This window comes from Lonchura striata, chromosome 1 (genome assembly GCF_050655825.1).
Source record: "Lonchura striata isolate lonStrDom1 chromosome 1, ASM5065582v1, whole genome shotgun sequence".
NCBI classification, from domain to species: domain Eukaryota; kingdom Metazoa; phylum Chordata; class Aves; order Passeriformes; family Estrildidae; genus Lonchura; species Lonchura striata.
In genome coordinates this window covers 51,882,170-51,905,660 of record NC_140703.1, presented here as the reverse complement: position 1 = coordinate 51,905,660, position 23,491 = coordinate 51,882,170, and the positions used below count along the sequence as shown (strand labels likewise).

Genomic DNA, 23,491 nt, shown 5'->3' with positions numbered 1-23,491 from the left:
TGTTTACTCATTTCTCTGCCTGTAACCATGTAACACTGTGGCTTTCAGTAGATAAATGATCATATTGGTTAAAAGCAAGCCGATGGGAATTCAGGGGAAGGGGAAAATTAATTTTAAGGAGAAATTTCACCAATAAGGGTGCTGTGCAGCTCCAAGCCTCTGACTTTACATCCAGTTGTCCTAGACTGGCTCAAACATAAAGGAAGCTCTTTCATGGAAGGGCAAGACACAAGGGAGAAGCCCACCTAGGCTGTAGAGTGTCCCTAGGAGCAATTGCAAATACCAACTTTCTTTAACCAGGTACAAACTTGCAATTTCCAGAGTGCCACTGCCCTCCTCCAGCAGCTGTTCCTTCACTTCAGGGGCACACAGTGAACAAACCTTCTCCTGGCTGCACCAACACCTTACAGATGCTGCACATCAACAGCAACAGCCTCCCCAGACACAGGGAAAGGAGAGGGGCAGAAGTAAAGAGTTCCCCTTTTGAAGTACTTGAGGAATTCAGATTATATAGTAATGCAAAATATTTTTATATCATCCCAAGACATTTTTGTTTATACTGCTGAGTGGTATTTTATTTATTCCAGCTTTGCCACAGATGCACAAATTCTGTGAAAGGCAAAAGAATGTCTACTCTCTATGGTGGCTTTTAAAAAATCAGAAAAGCAATTAAAATCCATTTCTTAAGCAAACATTCCATTTAAAAAATCACTATATGTTTATAGAAAACAAAGATTTAATTTTAAAAAGTTAGTATCTAGGTATTCCAGAAGGTTTGAGTCATCCACAGTAATAATTAGGATGTTTGTTCCATACAAAATGCTTTATTTAACCTTCATGCCTCCATTCAGATAATTGTACAAATGCATACATTTAAAGGTTTAAACTCTATTTCAATTCACAGCTCAATTCATAGGAAAGTTGAATACAGAAAAGCAATGCACCAACAAAATATGTCTGAGACACCATTTAAAACGATAACACTTGTTCATTTAAATCTTTGAGAATAGAGTGGAATAATCATCCTCTGACAATTTCATTAGGGGACTCCCTTTACATTATCATAGGGCAAAAATCACCTTTTTACAGTAAGAGGAAAAAAAGCTCTGAGTATATTTACAATACATACACTATACATAAATACAAGAACAACACTTACATAATATTAATAAACTTATAACATAGGCATTGCCTAAACACTACATAGTATATAAATGCAGAGGAAACTATTGGGAAATTAGATCTTCAGAAGTTTACTTTAAGTTTTGAAGAAAAGTAATTTTTGTATTTAAAAGCTTTTGAAAAGAAGGCAAAATAAAGTCTAAAAAACCTAATATGTTTGCCTGCTAGTACTGGTATTTTTGTTCCTTTTAGATGTAGGAGCTCTATTGACACTACTATCTCTATGGGGTTACCGACAATGGCCCTCCCTTTTGCATCTTATCTAGGAAAAGATTGAGGTGCTGTACGTACTAATTCCATTGCTGTGAAGCCTCAGTCCCAAATGAATCACTTGGTAAACTACGGGATGTTTTTGTATTTTTACACAGGAGGATCAAATGAACACTCATTGGTACATACAACACTAATGACCTGATTAGAAGGAACAATTCGGGGCCAAATACATTCCCATCCTTAGGTTTTCATTCAAGTAACACCATGGGGGAATTTGCTTCGTCCATAAGTAACTTGGCCAAGAATTATATTTTTCAGTATTGTTGTTTTTTCCTGAACGCAGCTGAAAGAACTTTCTGATTTAATGGTATTTTTGACCCCACATGTTGATAGCAGTGTCCAAATCTCTCTTTCCCTTGATGTGTATGAAATGCATGTGCCTGTGTGTGGGTTGAAGGTCTTAAGGCTGATGGTGCATGAAACTTAAGTAATTCATTACTATCTCTGTGTATATTCTACAAATGTGCAAATGGGAAATACAACTTTGTAAGGACAGACAGAAAGTCAAGTGAGCATATTGTGTGGGTGTTCGGTGAAGAATTTACATTACCAAGGAAGCCATGTATAGGACAATAAAGAAAGAAATAAACCATGCAGATTTTTTTAACATGAAAATGTAGCAGTCAAAGAGTCTGAAACCAGAAATGACAACAATTCTGAATCGTGAAAAATATTAGTTCAACCATGAAGATTTGGCTCAAGCTGTCTTTCCAAAGCTCTTTTATACCTAGAAAGGCAGGGAGAGGGAGAAAAGTCGTATCTGAACCTATTTGTGTATTTCATGGTTCATGCTTATGACAATCCATCAAAGCCATTGCCTGTGATCCTGTATCAGACACTGAATTACTGTTTTCATATTCTGAGGTCACAGCACAGAGCAAGGATTAGCGAGCCAATGTGTGACCCACCTCTTCTTTTGTAACTGAGAGAACCTTGGCTCACTGAAGCTTCTGACTCTGAACTGGGAAAGATGTTGCAGTTCAATCATATGGACAATAGGATCTAAAGCAATTTTTTGTATTCTTATTTCTGTAATAGCTAACATTCAGATGCCCAGTATTGTTTCTCTGGAGGACTGAAAAATTCTGTATTGAATAATGTGAAAGTTACCACAATGGTAATTATTTCATAATTCAGTCAGTGAGCATGAGCTTCTACAGAATAATACTGGCAAACAAAAAAACAAACAAACAAACAAAAACAACACAAAAACCAAAGCACAGAACCCAAAAAAACAACCCAAACCCAAATAAAACAAACAAAAACCCCAAAAAGTAAAATCAGAACAAAACAGACTAAAAAAACCAAAAAAAAAAAGAAAAAAAAAAAGAAAAAAAAAAAAGAACCCTTACTGTTTGCTTTTCAGAATGAAGAGGAAAAAACCTATATCATTTTGGGATGGTAAAGACAAAGTGCCCTTTCCTACCGAAGACCTAACACACATGCAGGGCTGGAATCAGCCAACCCTTCCAACATGGCAGCTTTCCTAGGGTGCCCCCTTGCAGTGTTGCTCCAGAACAAAGAACTGAATGCTCCTTTCCAAGAAGGGCTCGGGTACTGCGTAAAAAATTAGATTCCTTTGTACTTCTGACAACACATTCCCTGGTGCTCTCCTGAAATCCCTAGCATGAGTTGTATTCTTTTGTGTGCTTAATATCTGGGGATAAGCTCAGGACAACAGTAAGTATATGCATGTTATGATGGGATTATGTCTGCCAGTGGTTAACACTTAAATTTGTTATTGAACAAGTAACCTTGTCACGTAATCAACTCATATACATGAATACCTAATTGTTACACGTGTGTCCACATGCACTTTTTTTGGAGGAGAGGTTGTTTTTGGACTTGCACTTTCATCTGTGTATGAGCCTCAGTAAGACTCCAGCAGCAACCCATTGATGGCAGCAGAAGTCTAAACAAAACACAGGATTTCTCAATACAAAATTTTGCCTGGATAAATGACAGGTACAAGTTCACAGGATGGAAAGCAATTTTCCTTGCCAAAGGCATCAGGACAACCAGTTACATTTTGATTTCTGATGAATTAATTTTTAAAAATAGAAGAAGCATGAGGGCTGGCATTACACTGCTATTTTAAGAATCCATTAGCAATAGTTAGTATTTACAAAAAAACTCAGGAAAAATAAGAATGCAAGAGTTACAGCTGGCCATTTTCTGGTAAGATCAATTAGTCTACTGATGCAAATGTTTAGGCCACTCAATATAAAAATCTCCATACTTCATCTTAGGAATATCAACTTCTTGTTTGTTATTCAAAAAAGTCTCTAGACTGACAGACTCTTAACTTTTCACTCATTTGTCCCCAAAAGAAAGAGAACTGATATATTTTGTCCACTCATGAAGTCAACCAAGATGATATTTAATACTATGAGCATTACATGATGAAGAGAAAGGAGACATAAGGTGAACTCTCATGTTTACAGAGTTCGATGCAGAGGATTTTTCAAGAGAATCCCTGTTCTGTCATATTCCCTAAAAAAAAAGCTCCATTGGGCTTATTGCTGGTTTTGGATTACTTCACTAGAGAATACCCTGGATACACGGGCATATCCAACATAAATTGGGAAGAAATCCCCTAAAACACTGCTCTGACAACGACTTCCAATCACACCTACTGAGAATCGGTACAGCTACGAGTAATTCGTAAACTAAGATTTATTTTCTTCTTACAAATATATGACAGATGTTATCTGAGAAAATAACTAAAAACTCTAACACAGTATCTCAACATGTGAACATACAAATGGCACTTTGTGTTTGTTTCTGTGCTGCATTATTGTTCTCCAAGTAAAATTTCATTTTCACCTTATTGTTAACAGAATCCCATTAAGTTATTGCTGTGTAAAAGTATAGGAACATCCCATCAGTTCTAATTACAGGCACTTTCAGTTTCTGTTTCACCTCTAAAATAGATTTCAGGTTATCTCACTGAAGTGTATGTGTATTTTAAATGTCAGAACTGTCCTGCTACAATGGATATTCTTGACACGTTACTGCACCTAGAAGACTAAACTCCCCTGGAATCAGCAAAAAGCAGCTGCCTATTTCAACTCTGCAACCTTTAATCAGGATGCACTGTAGCTGGGGAAATGCAAGAAGAAATAAAATCATGAATGTTTGCCATTCCTGTATCTGCAGTTCATTGTAAAATGCCAGAAGGAAAAAAAGAAATCACAAACCGACAAACCTTTCATATGGTTTTCATTTTGTTTGAGTGGTTTTTTTTCTTTATTCAGTTGAAGACATTGAGTGTTGACTTATTTGACACGGCAGGACCCAGTATAACTTTGCTATATCACACACCATCTGCAAAACAGCAAAGAAGTGGCCACTCCATTTTGCAGAGAAAACACGCTCTGATAAAACAGAACAAATTACTTCTTGTGTTTTGTGTTTAAGCTTTGCAAGGCATTATCCTAACAGTCTTCCCAATGAAAACTGAAGGTAAGGATTGTTTAAAAATGTATTTAATTTCAGCTATTTAACACCCCACGTAAAACTGTGAGTTTGAAAATACTTTTCCATTACCACATGTATCACATTTTAACTGTTACAAGTATAGTAAAATACTTTCAAGTTACTTTGATTTATAAAGATGCAGTATCCTTACAGTTACATTTTTATGCCAAGATCTGATTTATTGTGGAGAATTTAAGCTTTTTCAATGTTCCAGTGGGCATGACTTCATAAGCATACATTACACAGCAACTGCTACGCTGTAGCAAAACTGTGAAAATACAACAATTTCTTTGTGCAATTCTCCAGTCACGTATCACAGGCAAAGCCATAACACAAAAACATGAGCTGGTTTCTTAAGGTAGTATTTTCTGTAACAGTGTTTACTTAAAATTCTTCCTTTTCTGATCTTTTTTGTTGCCTTTTTTTCCCCCTAAATTTTAATTTTAAATAAATTTGTTTATTACGTGCACATGGGTAGAGACACTTGGAAGTGCTGGGGTTCATATGCATGAGTGTAAGGATGAGCATGGATTTACTGAACGATCTTAAGACTTGACTGCTGTGGAAGACACAGTTTCACACTATGACCTTTCCAAACTCAAATTCAAACTACAAAGTAAGTGGGATATTGTTAGTCACACCTACTCTGATTTTGAGGTACCCACTTTCAATAAAGGGGAAAGATATTTTTTCACATTAAACAGCATTTATTACCAGAATTTAAATTTATAAATGGCAACTAGAATACATTTTCAATGTGGCTAACGGAAAACGAGATTTATGATCACTGTTATTCTCATTATAAAAGGGGAGAATGGCTGTACAGCTATTTGTCCATGCTCTGCACTGCAAGTTTACCCAAACATCAACATCACTGATGTAATTTTCAACACTGTTAATTTTGTTATACATTACTCCAGCAAATAATTATACATACAAGTCAATCTAAATCTATTTAATTAATTATGTAAACATCAGAGAGAATAAGGAATACTGCATCTTCATCCCCAAGTAAAAACTGCTGTTGCAATGAGCTAATTTTACAATTAAACATTTCAAAAGTTTAGTATCAAAGGTGTTTGCTCATTACCTTTCCTAAAATGCTGGCTCCTGAGGTTTCCTGACAAATCCATTTAGAACTTTTCAAAATATATGAAATCTGACACTTCATGGCATCATTTCCCTTGCAAGCTGTAACGTGCAGTGCCACGGCATGGTGGACTGAAATCTCTTGTCTTTCTGAAGGAATGGGACACTGTATGTTTGTGTATACCAGCTGCTCAATTAAGATGGCCCTACTGCATCGTGTCAGGATGAGATCTGGTATTTCTGCATGCTACACATGACGTAAGCCTTCGCCACAGCCATGAAATGACCTGTGGTGGGGTACCAGGATTTTTGAAGAAACTACCCCGGAGCAATTGCCCATGGCCTTTGCAAGAGCACAGAAACTTGGCAGGTCTGAACCACAGCCAATAAAGGCAAAGACACATTGAGGATCTGGGGGACATCAGCTCCACATTCAAACACTCCCCCATCCTACTGACTAACTTCTCTTAAAATACTTCTGAAGGGGACAAAACCCATAAAACAACTCCATGGAGTAACTGGGATCAAAGCCTGAAGGTGTTGGTATGAATGAGAACCTCATCAAGAACAATACTGTGTACTTGGAACCCAGAAATGTGGTTGTGCAATTCATCTACAGGTAACAGCAGCATGAGAAGCCCTTGCACATGTGCTGGAAAGGCTGAGGATGCACCTCCTGCCCGTGAAGTAACAAAATGTAGCACACATTCCTTTACCTTTTGGCTTCAATTCTCCTACCATTGCCACACTCTGTGCCTGTGTCCCTTGGCATTACTGCTGCTTTAACCCTCTTACCACTTTGGGGTTCTTTGAATAAAACCAGACCCTCATTCTGTTGCAGTGCTTCCAATTCATGATAGTAACAGGCAACCAGCTGAAAAACCAGGAATTCACACAGAACAACATCAGCCTAGGGAAACAAGCCTCTCCAGGGTCTGTTATACATATGCTCTTCCACAGGGCATTTCAAAGCTGAACACTAAAATTAAAGGCCTCTCCCTTTCTCTTGTAGTTTCTCTGTCTTCATTGACAACAGGGGAAGCCTAAAGAGGAACACTGATCTCTCCCAGTTGCACCCTGCAACCAATGTTTGAGAGCAACGTCACATCCTCCTCTATGCTAACAGAATGCCCAGTAGGAGTTTCTGTTCAAGCAAGCTTCATTTTTTATGAGAGAAAAAAAAAACAACAAACCACAGATCCCAAAAGTAATTCTGTATGCCGTTCAATGGCATACTGCCATTCAGTATGCCATACTGCTATTCAAATAATTAGTTGGTAAAATATTTTTGGGCAAGAAAAGAATTTTATCAATGGAGTTCTACCTGACCTGACTTCTTCCCCTAAATGCCAACAATGACAGATGCATTTAAGGGGATGGTATTGAAGTACACAAAAAACAGACCTCAGACATAATCCATGAAGCACCTCACATACAATACTTTGAAAACCAGCTTTTAAAATCAACGGTAGTAATGCTGCTCATAAAGACACAGTTCTGCTGTCCTGGAATGCCTCATGGTCTATCCAGAAGCCCTGCTCTGTCCCTGATTTGAGGATGGATTCTAGAATGTTGTCAGATTTGGTGGAAGTAGATCACCAACATGGTCAGTGGGAATTGATAGAGGCATTTTCCCCTCAACAGTTGTGAATAATTTGTGTTGAGTTTCTCTGCTCACCACTTGCCAGTGGGAAGCCTGAACTTTGTGTAAGTTCTTTCAGAGAGGTGATAAACTATCCATACTGGGGAACATTAAGGTATTTAAAGACAACCAAACTCTGGAGTCCTGTGAATGCTGCTATAAAGCAGAATCCCCATCATATTAATCCTCAATTAACTGTAATTGCTTTTATATGTGTGTATGGGTACTCTGTGTTGTTTTTTGTTAAAGATTATCTTGATTCCAGAATCCGCCCAACATTACTACATTTACTTCAGGAATCTGATATTAACTGAGATGGTCAAACATTTAAAAACAAAGAAGTGGCATCAAAAAATTAATCTGGAATTCCTGAAACAAAATATTCATAATTAAATGCATTGCAAAAGACCTTACGTTTACATCTTTCATCTCTAAGCTATGAAAATCTCAACACTTAGAAAATATTGCCAAGCCTCCCCTTTGTCAAATTTAGCTGAATAGGCAGATCCTTCTGAGGAAAGAAAACAGAAAAACACTATTCTGTTTGCATGAATAACAGATGACTAAGAGTTTCACTCTTTCCTACATAATTCAATTAATACAAATCGGTTTGCAATTATAGGGCTGTATGGGAATGATCAAGAATTTCATTTTATTTTATCTGAAAAGACTTGGATTGAGAATCCAAGCAGAGGCAGCCACTGGTATGCATACAGAGGTCCATTTATGTCATACTATACAGCTGGCAAAATCTTGTTATTCCCTAACTCCCAGGAAGAAATCTAATGTCTTGCAGAGCACAACTGCATATTTCTCTGTCCTACTTACAGTTCATCCACTACCTACTCAACAATTATCTTTCCTGCTTTCCACAAGTATTATGTTAAAGGAAATAAATGTACTTAATTGTGGTGCCTAGCAGGTCAGTGAAACCAGCAAAAAGATTAATTTAAATGCTTAAATCCTACATGCTGTTTCTGCATACCCACACTTCTGTTGGTGTGGAGTAAATTATTGTCTCAAGAGCCATTTTATTAATTATTGCTTTTTCTCTGCAAGAGATGCAGCCGTTTCTTCTCTGTTATGTTTTGATGATACATTCAATTCCATCTCATGAATGGCTATACCACTAACCTTGGTACCAGCAAGTACAAGATCTGACTATTTCCTTGGGTTCAAATAATGGTTGTGGGGAAGAGGATACCTGCATGAAAGAAAACAGCCCACTGAGAGAGAATAGGGTAGTAGTTTTTAGGTGGGCTCTTTCTATACAAATCAGAAAATGGATCTAATTAATTCCATGGTAAAACACAGATACTTAATATGGTATTTCAGCAGAGATGCTGCTGCCCTTTGCTTATTTTACAGACTTCAACAATGACAATGACAAAAGAAAAGAAGGAAAAAAAAAACATAAAAGAAAAAAGTTAAATGGCTGGTGTCCTCTACGGCATAATGACAAGTTGTGGTATGATATTAAAATGCCACCATCATTATTGCAAAAGTCTGATCAAGCAAACCTCCAGCTCCGGCAGCGGGACCTTCTCCAGCAGGATCTTCTTGCCTACTCACACACAGCTTGTCTGTAGTACAGCTCCTGTGCAGTGCTGACACCGGCCAGATGGTATTGAAAACAAGGGGAAAAGATGGCATAATACAGATCTAGCGGTCTTGCTCTCATCATCATCATCATCATCATCATCATCATCATCATCACTATCATCATCATCAGTTTGTGGTATCTATACTCCAACCAGCAGTGATTTTTCAGGAACAAAATGTCTGGCAGCTGAGAAAACATACAAGCTATAAACACTTTTTGTCAAAGGATGCAGCATGTAAAATAATGCCCATTCCTGTAGCATCTCGGCTGCTATTTCCCAGGTGATTCTGATGACACTTTCAGGGGGTAGCCATGCTGAGGGGCAGACAGGGTTAACTTCAGATGGCGAGGAGAAGAGTGGCACTTCTTTTCCTGCTTTTTTTGAATTTCTGTTATTATTTTTTGTTACAGACATCAGGGAAAGCCCTGCCTGTTAACACTGTAGAGGGAGATTCAGCCCTGCTGAATTCACTGTGGGTAGTTAAGAGACCCAGCTCTTAAACTCGGCTGGAACAGGTAGCATTTCTCAAACCAGCATGTGCCTGCGGCGGTGGAGCGCCAAGTGATCCGAGCGGGAGAAGCTGCGGTCACAGTCTGCACACTTGAATGGCTTCACTCCCGTGTGCTTGCGGTAATGCCTCGTCAGTTCATCGGATCGAGCAAACTTCCAGGTGCAGCCTTCCCAGGTACATTTGTAGGGTTTTTCTCCTGGGAGAAACAAAAGAAAGAGGGGAAGGGGGAAAAACAGGTTGTGACTTTCCCCTTGTTGTTATTAATCCCCAAAATCCCCTCTGCACGCTTCCCATGAACAAACACTGCCTAGGGGTTGTTAGGCCAAATTACACAATTATGAGGTACTGGATCTGCTGAATATAAGGAAGAGAGCCTTGAGATTTATCATTCCCGTGGCATTCACATGACTAAGAAAATTAACAGGATTAAGGCAATAATATAGATCCTACCTTAAAGGGGTGATGCAAGGATTAACATCAGGACAGAGGGCTGTGTAATTATTTTCATCATTACCATACAAGTTTGCAACCCTCATCTTATCTGGCTACACTTTCTCCCCAAATGACCAGATTACCTGATATTTCTGCAATTTACCATGGGCTGACACAGACTTCCCATTATTTTATGATGTTTATGAAGGTTTCCAATTGTTTGTTTAAACAGCATTCCGAGACATTTTTTAGTAAGCTGGTAAAAATCAACTAAAATTTCCCAATGAAACATAAAAATTCAGTCTGCAAAACCTCCTTTTTATTTACTGCACTTACTTTCAGTAAAAATAATTTTGTGTAAGATGTTACTATGAATGATGTACGATTTTTAAATGTACTTAGCCATAGGATGTGCACAACACTGTTCATAAATACCCATTTACTTTAGTGAGATCAGACTTGGGCTAATGCAGATTTTTGGAAAACACACCATCTTGCTTTGTATTTAAGGGAAAGAATGATGTTGTATCATGTCAGAGGAGAAGACTAATACAGCCAAACTGGATTTTGTGCTTGCATAAAGCATAAACTGTTTGAAATCCCATTTTGGCCATGTTTTTAGGCTATACTTCTTTGTGACTTCTATCACTCACCTTCAGTGTCTATAGAAATGCTCTTGGGCAGTTACCTCAATCCCATAGTTCAGCATTAACCAAAACTGAGGAAAGGAAACTGTGTGAGGTCCGTATTTATCTTCCTTTTGTGTGTCTAAAATTTTACTTCCCCTCTGACCAGCTAATCACAACCTGGACAACAAAATAACATCTCTGCAACAACTACTTTCTTTGTTAGGAACAATCATTCTACAGTTATTTATTATCTCATATGAATCATGAGCAGCTTGAAAGGAACTATTTCAATTACATGAACCAGTGACGCAACACTTGCCTTTTCATAGGCAGAACCTCCCTCCTTGCGTCTCTTCAAAAGTCAATAAATGCTTTGCAGAGAGCCCTTGGTTTCAAAAGAAAATTCCCAAGTAAGAGTATCATCACAAAGTTCAAACAGCCGTGAAAAATCCAGCTGAAATGGCCTCTGTAAGGAAACCGAGTGCTGTACATACATCAGCATGACATGTCAGCAAGGTTGTCAGCAACATTTGAGCTCCTTGGGTTGGTACCTTCTGTGCACCATCTGGGCTGTGCTGCAGTTTTGATTTCAGATGAGGGTGGGAAACAGTTTCTGTGAGAACCCAGCAATCAGGGCTCTGACCACAACCTGTAGTTGCACCAGCAGCAGCTCAGCCTAGATAATTTTGTACTCTCCAACCAAGCACAGAGCATCAAATAGTGCTCATTGCCACCAGGAGGCCACAGTGTTGGGCATCTTAAATCCAGCAGCTGCTGTGAGCTGGACAGGCAGGCACAAGCTACACGCCAGATGGTGGGATGCACACTCTTGCCAATGACACAGTGCTACAAAATGTGCTCAAATTTGCCACCAAACTGTCTTACATAGATATTCTTGCCACAAACAGTTGGTGCGGAGCACTGTACAAATATAGCAGTACCCCCATCCAACTTGGCAGGTTGATTCCAATGCTCCCGTCCCACTGCATTGTTTTCCAAGTGCAGCACTTGCCCTGCCCACCCCTCAACACACTTTTAAACTCTCTTGATCACTAGATACTACCTCAGTTGGCTTTTCTGACCACAGACACTTTTAGACATGGATATTTCTTAGGCTCCGGATTATTCCTTACAAGCATCTGAAATTTTAAACATCTTCAGGGATGGAGACTCAACTACTTCACTGGACAACCAGGGTGAGGAATTGTTTCCTAATATCCCATCTAAAGCTACCTTGCTGCAACCTTCGTGTAACTGGAGACCATTTCCTTTTGTCCTGCCATGTATTATCTGGGACAAGAGACTGACCCACACCTTGCAACAACTACCTTTCAGCTATCTGTAGAAAGCAAAAACATTCTACTGATTCTCTCTTTCTCTAGGCTGAGAAACCCCACTTCTCTCAGTCATTCCTCGTAATAAGACTTGTGCCCACACCCTTCACCAGCTCCACTGTCCTTCTCTGGACACACTCCAGCAGCTCAATGTCCTTCTTTTAGTGAGCAGGACAAAATTAAACTCAGGATTCAAGGTGTGGTCTGACCAGTACCAAGTGCAGGGGCACAATCACTGCCCTGCTCTGCTGGACACACCCTGGCTGATACAGGCTGGGATGCCACTGGCCCCCTTGGCCACCTGGGCACACACTGGCTCATGTTCAGCCGCTGTTTATCAGCAACCCCAGATCCTTTTCCACCCAGCAGCTTTCCAGCCTCTCTTCCCCCAGCCTGTAGTGCTGCCTGGGGTTGTTGTGACCCAAGTGCAGGATCCAGCACACGGCCTTTTTGAGCCTCACACAACTGGCCTCGGCCCATGAATCCAGCCTGTCCAGATCCCTCTGCAGAGCTTTCCTACCCTCCAGCAGATCAACACTCCCAAACTTGGTGTCATCTGCAAACTTACTAAGGGTGTACTTGATCCCCTTGTACAGATCACTAACAAGAATACTGAAGATATTAATGAAATCCTTCCCCTTGGTACACAGAATTCTAGATCTTCCTACCCTCAGTAGAAAACAGAGAACCCAATGCTAGAATGGATGGGTTGCATAAGAAATACCAGAAACAGGTTTTTAGTTCATCCATTAAAATAGTATCATTTCAGGTAAGAAACAAAAGTCAACTGACAGAAGGATGTGAGGGTAGATCACCCAGCTGGAGTTCCCACATGTTGCTTCCAGCATCCCTCCTCAGTGAGTCCTGCCTACCCAGCCCTCAGCTATGTGAAAGAGACAGGACTGATGACATTCCTTGCAAGGTATTTACTCCACTGAAGGAGAATCACTCTTACAAGCTCAACCTAAGAGGACCTCCTATTGTTTTCAATTAAATATATACATTTAGTGTAAGAAAACATTCACTCACATGCACCTTAAAAAGGCCACTGTAAAGCCAACTGTGAAAGAGACAATTGTTCATTAAGGTTAATCAGCCTTTTTCAAAAGTCTGATTTTTAGGGAAAGAATAGTACTACTACTTTTCTCTTAAACAGCTATATTATCTGTGCGTGCTCAAATGCTAGAAAAAAAATTCTTCATATACTAACTCTTAACCTTTTGTTTGCTATGATCCCAGACATGAAGACTAACCACTGAGTTTGTCAAAACCGGAAGACCCAAGAGTTCAAATGATGGAGGAAGGACCAGCAGGAGCAGAACTGCTACACATTGAGAAGTTGCTGTCACCTATCCTACACAGCTTTGCCTGATGAGAGCTTGAGCACTCACAACTGAAATCCTCAGTGCACCCAACAGATAGGAGGATGGCCTCAGCAGGGCAACCCAGAGAGCAGTGTGTGAGGAGGTGGACAAAACTGGAAGAATTTAATGACAGTACATCTATCTATCTATCTATCTACATTTCAAGACTGAATTGCAGTGGAATTGAAATCAAACACTCAACCATTCTGACTCAGACACTTCTGTCTCTGTGCGAACACTTGAGTTTAAGTGTTTAAGAAACTCTTGGGCTTCAAGTATGGGCACATTTTGACTCCTCATGCACCCAGACACTCAAAAGCCTTGTTCAGCTTTAAGGAGCAAATGCAGGCTGTGTGAGTTTTGCCTGGGGTGGTGGAAACACAGGAATAAAGAATTCAAAACAGTAGACAGTTTTGGGAAATTGGAAGCAAGAAGAGCTGCAGTAAGAGACTAAAAACATGTGGCAATTATAAGGAGGAGAAAAGGAAAACTGGAAGATAAAATCCTGTTAGTTCAATATTCTGAATCTATGAAGTTTTAAATAACCTATCAATTTAAAAACAGATGCCTGAAGCTCTGAACATTTGCTGACCCTCTAGTTTTGCATGTGCCTTTGAGAGCTCTATTGTTTCATCCTGAAACCTGACAAAAATATCTCAAAACAGAGAAATTCTGATACTATTCTGCAGCTTTGTACAGCAATACATGGACAGTGAACAGTACACCACAACAGCCATTTACACAGATCAAGCAGAACCCTGGAGCATGAAAAAGTATTTCTAGACAATTCTCTGTAGAAAATTAGTATCTTCTATTATTTGGGGGAGTTAATTACAAAGTTTTGAAGGGATGATTAAATGCTCCAAATGGGAATAGTCATTTTTCAATCTTCTATTAACGCAATATCTATTTCTAAGAGCCCTCCAAAACCATGCCTTTTGTAGTCCAGATGCGACAAACCAAATTAGTTTAATTACTGTTACCATATTATTTCTCCTAACCTACCATGACTCCTCTCACTTAGGCACTTAGGAACATGGTTACAATTACTGCTCATTAAATCCTCCAAAACTCTTCAAGTATTGAATTAATAATGCTGAATAATGACCACTGTTTAGGCACTTCAAAATTTTCCACCCTTCACACAGCCCAACATCTGTCTTCCCATATCTTTATTCATGTACCCTGACATCTGGAAGACCATTCACTGAGGGAAATAAATCTCTTGAACTTTTACTTTATAACCCGATGACATTCATGTGCTCCTTATTAAAAAAAACTCTGTGTAGGTACCAGCCCAATTCCACGTAACAGATGAAGGGACCAGGGTCTGTTCTGCACCATGCAGAATTTCCCCGTGGGATACTCCTCAGCAGTTATCTTCTGCCCATCAACTAGCTGGTATCAACAGTACTTGATGCCAGACCAGATTTTTCAAAGACAGACACCACAAAACCACCATGTAAATAGTTATGGGTTATTCTGCCAGCAGGGAAACTGTTCTGGCACTCCAGGAAACAGAGCTGGCTTATAGTCATTCCTTAGGTGAGGAACCTTATTTACTGCAACTGCAGATGTCCTATGTACTCCATCTGCCCATTTGCAGTTCCTTTCATTTGTCTATTATTTAAGTTTCATTTATCCAGCAGTTTAGGAGGCTCTTGGAAGCCATGAAGTAACACTGTCTACTACCAAGACAGAAAATATCCCAGTGCTCAAGCTGTAAACAGTTCTCTTGCTCTGGCATCAACTCCCCTCTCTTTCTGGTATTACAGGTAAGTGCCATGTCCCTTCTTATTTATGTCCTCCTCAGACACCCCCATCATTTTTTTCTGCACATGGAACTGTCACCATGATTCTTGGGTTATTATGTCACTTCTCTGCAGCTCCTTCCTGCAGTGGCAAGCAGCATTTTGAAATGTTACTAACACTTTTATTCCAAGTAAGAGTCAATAAGGAAATAAACACAGGGGACTGTTCAGGGGTAAAGGTTTAACAATCTAGTTAGATTTTTTTTCTATGTTAAGCTTTCATCACCCTGTGAAAGACAAAGTTAGAAAGCATATGGAAACAAAACCTGATGTATAGGTTTGTGTAGTAATTTCAGACAGGAAGGATGGGGGCATGGAGGAGACAACTGCTTACCACATTCACAAAATACAATGGTTTTTAGTGAAATTTGCACAGTTCAATAAGTGGAACATGCCCAGTTCTGCTATAATACATCTTAATGCCCCAAGTTTCTACTGTCATTATTTTGGAAAGTATTCCCCACATGAAAACAGACTGAGGTCATAAAGATTTAGCTCGAAACAAATTGGAAGAAAATAAATTAGCAAGCAAGCAAGCATGCCTCTGCCTATGTCTGTTAGGCTACATTTTCTAGTCGAAGTAAACAGATCTGCAGTTTTGCAGGGTTGAGGACATCTCCTTGTGATTCCTGGTTTGGTTTCTGCTACAGGATGTTATGCAATATATGTAATGTATAGTATTTATGTCAGCTGTTTTCAGCTCCCATGTAAACACTAGAATTGTTCTGAAGCATACAGAACAGTCCTTGTGCACCCATACTGACAGGACACTAGGAGAAAAAAAATCATACATTGAAAATCACAGATGATGGCTAATTAGATTTTGCTTTTCTACTAAAAATAAGACATTTCAGGCAGAAAAGAATCGTATAACAGCAAAAACACTATCTGATAATAAACATCCTCAGGCACTCCCAGAGGAAGAGGGTAACTTAGCTTTCAGACACAGGGAAAGGGAAAAATGACAATTCTTACATTTTATGTGATATTTTTATTAGTATAATTTTTTAATGAAAAAATAGAGCACTTATCAAGCACTTTACAACTCTGAAGTGCCTTACAAAACTTTTTTGAAAATGCAATTCCTCATAAAAGTCTCTCTTCCCAGTTGTACTGTGTAACAAATATCAAAGTCCATTCTGCAGCTAGGAAAACCAAACCAGTGAGCAGCCTTCCCAAAACTGCCAAGAGTGAACAGCAAGGCTATGACTTACACATTAGGACACACTTTACTTTCTCTAATGAAAGTGCTAGATCTTAGCTTAAACACTTTAAAACTTTGAAATATTTTCAATCATTTTGATGCAAAAATCTAATTCAATTATTTACTTAATTCAGTTATGAATTCTCTCTTTGGTGAACATTAGCAATTTGACTTTTATGTTTCAGTATTGTCAAAATATGCAAATAAAATATCTTTCCAGGAAGAGATTAGTTTCGTATCAGTTGAGCAAGTCTGGCAAAACAATTTCTATGAGCAGAACAGGAACATACTGTGCTGCCTGGGACATGTCTTGAAGTTCACGTTTTTATGTCTTGTTCTCAGTCTGACTTAGGCAAAGGACAGGGACATGGTTTCTTCACGTGGAAACCACAAACAAAACAATTTCTTCAGTTCAAATATACAGTGACAACCTCCACTCTAGGAGAAGAGACAGAACTTCATTACACTTTGGAAGCCCTTGAACTCATTATTTACAAACTCCACTTGTAATAATTCAGGTGGGAGTCCTTTCCTCACATCAAAACACACAAACACATTTTCACTTCACTACACTGATGAGCTTTGGTCATGTTTGTCATCCTGGCCCTTCTTTTCACTCCCTCTGCAAGACCAGTCCTTGTTTCTTTCCCTACTTCTTTTCTTCTACTACTATTGTCCCACATGCCACTCTAGCTATACAGCTGCCCCAGTCTGTTGTTATTTAAATACAAATCCCAGCAAAAAAGCCTTTGGGACTACAATCACGAAATTTGCTGTAATTTAAGAAGGCAAACCCATTATATCAGTCTCTGGTCTGTTCTGTAACCGCATGCACAGAAAAATGAGAAAGAGGGGGAATCCAAGCAAATTCCATATTTTCTCTTTTTGGGGCTTCTGCAGAGACTTTGCCCCAGAATGGGCCCTACTAAGCACTATGTGACATATGAATGAATCAATGCTGAAGACAAGGATTAGTTACATACATTGCCAAGGGTGCTGCTGATGCAGTATGACAAATTTTAAAAATAGAAAAAGTAAAACACTTGGAATGTAAAAGGCCTCCTCCTGTGCACCTGAATCCAGGAGCCAAGCACAAACAAATCCCAAAAGTTCATGAAAAATATAGTTTTATTAACCTTCCTGAAATTTGTTTTCTGTATGACATTGTGTGTATATGTAAGTTTTTAAGTGCATGTTAAGTGCACATACATATATACTTAACATATATATATTATAGATATATCTGTAGTGAAAGATGACATGAAGTTTTCTTCTTCACAACAGCCATAACAAATACATGGGACTATTGACTTTCTGGTACTGTGGAAAAAAACCTGAGGTTTTGCTTCTTATAGCAGCCTTTACTCACTGAAGTATTTGGGAAAGGTGATGCAACAGATCCATCAGCAGCCAAGTGTATGGAGGGTGCCAGCAGATTGGCACATTTACTGTCTGTAACCTGGGTGCTGCAGGCTTGGGCTTTAGTCTGGCCTTCCCCAAATAAAACAACCTTCCTTCACTGTGAGACCACAATTGAAAGGGAGACACCAAACAAGTCACACTTCCCTACCCATCCACCTTCAGTGCTGGTTCTGTGACTCCTCCTAGCATTGTTCTATCATGCTCAGCAGAAGAAATACTCATGTTTCTCAATATGAAACTCAGACCTTTTGTTTCTTGAAAAAAACCAAAAACCCCAAACCAACAATGAAACCTGCCAAAGAAATAATAAAGAACACCCCAAATAAAAAATAACTAAAAGGCTCCAAAGGATAAGCTTTGTCCCTCAGTTTTCAACAACTGATTATTAGGTTTTTTCACAGTGCTAGAAGTCAGGCTCAAGCAGAGGGTGGGCACTGCTGTGCTAAACTGTGTATAGAAACAGAGCATTAAAAAACTTACCTCCCTTTTAAGTGAGTTGGAAATGTAATTAAACTTTCCAAAAGAAGATATACTAATTTTTATCACAATAAAAATCAGACTAAATATATATAACACTCAAGAAAAATATCAGCTGAAAAAAAAATGCATGAGAAGGGACAAGGGGAAAGCTCATTAGTGTGATTGAATTACCACTATTTCCTATCCTACGTGGAGAAAACACTGAAGTACAGAAAATAACTCCTCACCCTACACAGGTTTCATCAGATCTTTTTACCTTCCCATGAAACAAGAAGTTTTTGTAGAATTTACCCGTTTCTAACTGCTTATTTGCAAAAACAAGTGAGAGTGAAAGCATATTTTTCAGGAGGTACTCTTGTTTTCTTTTATGCATGAAAAAAAAGAAAGCAGGAAAGAAAAAAACCTGATTACAACATTTTTAAAAAAGCTTTTATGACGCTTACTTGCAGTTCTGAGCATGCTGCACTCTCAAAAACTGTGTTTGTGACTGAAGGTTGTCCTGACAAGGACAGGATGGGCACAAGCAACTTCAGACACACTTCCCAAAAGACATGGGTTATCACCAGCAACAAATTGTTGTTCCCTCTGCTGGGGACTGAGTGGGTTGCAAGAGTTGTAAATCCTGTAGTGTGTACTTATTCCTCCAGGTCTGGGTGCAACTACTGGGAAAATGTTTTGGAAGTAGTAGGAGTAAAGACATCTTTCTTGCCTTCATGGCACTTTGGGGCTACACATTGTAGACCACAATCACGCCAGAGACCTCAGATGAACTGCAGTTCTTTGGAGGTAGAGCACTAAGTACTAAAAGGTTGGCTTCGAGAAAATTCTTATTCTGCATAATGAAATTATCATTATTCCCTCGTGCCACACACAGACAAAACACATATGCACCCCATATTTACAAAGTCAAGGGGCACTGCTGAAAATATTTTTCATAACCTTGAGACTGAAAGTAATCACAGATGCAATTAGACTCGCTTTCCCATCAAAGTGCCTTGGAATAACCACACAGGCACTCTTCCATATCGGCACAGCATCAGACCTACAATGCAGAGGAATGACTCCCTGTGTGTAAGGTGAATTCAGAGCTTGAAAAATGTGCCAGAAACTAAATTATTTAACTTTCCACAGAGCAGCTATTGGAGGAGAACTGGATATACAAGCTCCTTCTGGAATGGACACCTGCCTGTAACTAGCTGGGTTCAGACAACGATTTCACTACATCCAGAGGTTCCCACTTCTACATCACCTTTCTAGGCTGTGGTGGCTTGGGTACCCTTACACACCTGGTACATAGTGCAACAGCAGACATCTGCTCTTAAATATATTTCTGTCCTAAAATGTGAAGCCTGCCACATCAATGGAGTAGGCTGAAGTTTCATTTATTAAATAATCAGTTTATCTTCTAAAGAGAAATTGCATGAAGAAAGAGCAGAAAGGCTAGAAAGGAAAACTTCTGTGAAATATACTAGTTTTCACATTGGAAAGCTCTACTGTTTATTGAAACTGGCAGTAAACTTTAAACACTAAAAGAAAGTATTTCTTACAAAATAAAAGCATCACCCAACACAAATAGAGTCCCCTATTTTACTTAAAGCAAATTAATTTTTAAATTGACTTTGTTTATTTAAATTCCCAGTTTCTGAAACAGCGTAAGAACCTGCTTTTGGAGGTTTTTTCACTTGACACATTTTCATGATACAGGAAGAGCTCAGGGACAAGGAGAACACAGGACATGAGAAAGAAAAGCTGGGGTTTTCTTTGAGTGAGTGAGTCTGGCGGGTAGGTGACAAAGAGGTGCTAGAGACCAAAAATCTACACAGTTCAAGTAAAATCCAGACAGATTATTTAAAAAATGTTGCTTCTTCCCAATATTTGTCTAAAGAAGGGATTACAATCTGTAAATATCTCTCTGGAACTTATAGTTAGCAAAAGGCATTAAGCAGACCTTAAAAAAACAACAGGTAATGAATGGAGTTTTCAAACCTACAGAACAAAAATAGCTTTTTCGGTGCCTCTGACTTTTTAAGTCCACTCTGAAAGTGCTCAAAGGAAAATGTGAACAAAGACTAATGACAGGGGCCCTTTCATATTAAAATAATATATGGAGCAACAGTGAGTGAGAGGAATGCAATGTTTGAAAAAGCACAGACTAAATAAAACACCCATGTACTCACTAGTCCTCTCTCTTCTAGGGTGGTGTCTCAACACAGCTACAAAGGAACATCCTGGGGAGGGAATGCTGTCATTTTCTTAGGTACAAATCTGTACTTCTGAGATGTTTACTGTCTCCATGTAAAATTGCTGAAGACCCCTTGACAATGACAAATAGGCTTCACTACGTCTGTGGCAAAGGTATTTGCTCTCATCTCTCAGGAATGATATAGGCGTTGATCAAGGACAAAGCACCAAACACTAAAACAATTCCCTTGGCCTGGGGGCTATATTCAGCCTGGCTCTGCAAGAGCCTGACAGAGCAGCCCCTCTACCGCAGCAGCAGCACTGAGAAGGGTGACTCGGACCCAGTGCCCACGGCGGCAGCACGAAGAGCAGCACTTGCAGCCCAGCACCTGAGTCCCACCAAAGTGCTCTGGTTACAGACCTTGGCCTCCTCCACTCCTCTGAGGCAGGAGCAAAGCCATACCTGGATATATGGTGCCTACACCCACGGATTAAATCCATTCCCACTTCATGCTGGCAAGTCCCGAGCTTTTGCAGCTGTTGACCCCAGAAAGCCGCACTGTCGTGTCCTTTCAGAAATGTTAAATTAACAACTGAAATAAGGTTGCAGGGAAATACAGAGCGCTGATTACTACTACAGTAAATGAAAACACTGCAGAGGTGAGACCGAACAAATCTCTTGTGGTTCAGACACTAAAACTGTGTCCCACATTACCTCAAAGCAGACATCTTCTTTCTTTGTTAACTTCTTCAGGATGATTCATACAATGTTTTAAGATCCTTAGGCTTCTCCATGTGCTAAGGGGGTAGCCATGATGAACTAGAACTGGATTTAACCATGAGTAATTTCAGATGTTTAGAAGTTCATACAGTGTAAAGAACCAGAATTACTAGGCAGTAGGACTCAGATGTCATATTGGGAGTGTCAATGGCAACTTTAGTACTGCTTAAAATACTGAAAATACTGAAATAGCCACTACAGATAATAAAATATAAAATAGCATTCTGACTTGTTTTCTTCTCCAACTTCCAAGTAAAAGCAGCAAAGTGAAGAAGGTGGGTCCCACCAGGGCTGCACAGCCCTTAGGTGCACACCCCCAAACAGCATTTACACTCTCCCCACTCCTGGGGCCAGCACCAGCACCTGTGCCAAGTGCAACACAGGTGAACACAAACTGGGAATGTAACCCATGCCTGCTGGTTTTCCCATTTTTAAAGATTATTTCTTTGTGGAGTCACACATTAGTAATTTTCTTTAAGTTCATTGAAGCAGAAACTAGCTCAATGGAAGTCCAGTGAGTCAATTTCTCACAGTTTCTCCTTGCAGAAAGAGTTGATAAACCTGAGCTGCAAGATTGCCTGCAAGCCCTGAAGGCTCTCCATCACACCTGATACCTCCGGGTAGCTCTATTTGATGATCTGGCAAAACAAAAACAAAAAGCTCATACTAGAAAGAGAAATTTCATACCAGTGCTTGTGATTTATGCAATGCTCTATCTATCAGAGGTTTCACTCGCAGTTTTCCCAGTCAGAGAGACAATACACAATTCAAGTCCGCCCCCAAGTGGACTGCATGCCCACACCAGCACACCAAGTACTGACACTGGTGGCAAGTACTGAGGAGCTAGATGACAGCATACTTAAAAAACCTAGGAGATACTCCAAGAGAATTAAATTCAACTGTTACCATTTATAATATTCTGTTTCCATTAGGATGAAAAGTAGTATATATTCCAACCAACAAATATGTTCATCCTATCATAATACCACATTATTTTTCCTCCTGTGTCTAAAGTACTGTGAATGTTTCAGTGGCTATGCACAAAAAAATAATGTACTTTGGAAAAGAACTTTAAAATCATCGAGTAAATGAAAAAAAAAAGTTCCCAAGCACATACTGCTTAGGTAAACAACTGTCAGCAAGATCAGCCTGCCTAAAAAAAAAAAAGGTACAGATTATGCAATGCTGAGTTTCTGTGATCTTTTCTCAGAAAGTTTCCTACTGAAACTTGCTCACTCTTGCGTGCATAGCTGTCATACTTCATTTATACTTATCCAAAACTGCACTAATTACTGTGGGTCATACGTGAATAATTAACTTCTTTTGCCTGAAGCAAAAGTAAAGGCCAAGATAAAAAAATGAATGATGAGATTAGTACATGGCCAAGTACAAGATGAGGACGCTCATGGCCAAGGCTACATGTAAGTCTGGATATACCAAGACCTTATCAAGACCTCTGAAGTGTCCCGTAAAACACATTTAATTTTAAAAGCATGACACAGGTTTTCTCAGTGGATCCACTGGCTAAATTCAGCACTGACCATTTTTTCTACACTATATTTCTTTCATCATGCCTGCTGCATTGTCAATATAAAGCAGTTATCAGCTGACTATATAATGAAGCTTTTTGATTTGATGTTATTTTTCTTTTTCCCTGAAGTAATAAACCAACTACCAGCATGACTACAAACAGTTCAGGCAGTTGTATTTTGGCATGGGAATTTGTTTCAGTCAGCTCACAGCCTGGCAGGTATCCGGGCTTCCTCTGTACTCAGCGGTGAAAGAGAAGCACCTTTGCAAGCCAATCTCTGGGTACATCTGAAGAGGGAATAACATGCCCCAGAGGAGCCAATCCCTCTTCTCTAACTACCTAGAGATCCCAGACAGATAGCATAGCCTTGACACCAGCTGCTTGGGAGCCACAGCTGGGGATATGGATCCTACGATTACAGCAGGTAGACAAACTCTTTTTGTGCTGGTGGCAAGCTACATATGCTTAAACTGGGATTTGCCTACATCCTCCCAAGCCTTCAGTGCCTACTTCTGAGCACCCTAAGTGCACAGCCTGAGAT

The 23,491-nt window shown here is 39.4% G+C and overlaps 1 protein-coding gene across 20 annotated transcripts in view; it reads right to left on the bottom strand.

Annotated features, from left to right (window-relative positions):
* Positions 1 to 796: 796 nt before the first annotated feature.
* The window catches only part of KLF12 (KLF transcription factor 12), a 235,085-nt gene continuing 212,390 nt past the window's right edge, over positions 797 to 23,491 (bottom strand). For all 20 annotated transcript variants that reach the window (XM_077781368.2, XM_085556264.1, XM_085556290.1 and 17 more), the window contains one exon: positions 797 to 9,977. In XM_077781368.2, coding sequence (XP_077637494.1) covers positions 9,796 to 9,977 — 182 coding nt within the window. In that variant the 3' untranslated portion in view covers positions 797 to 9,795. The remainder of the gene's footprint in view (positions 9,978 to 23,491) is intronic.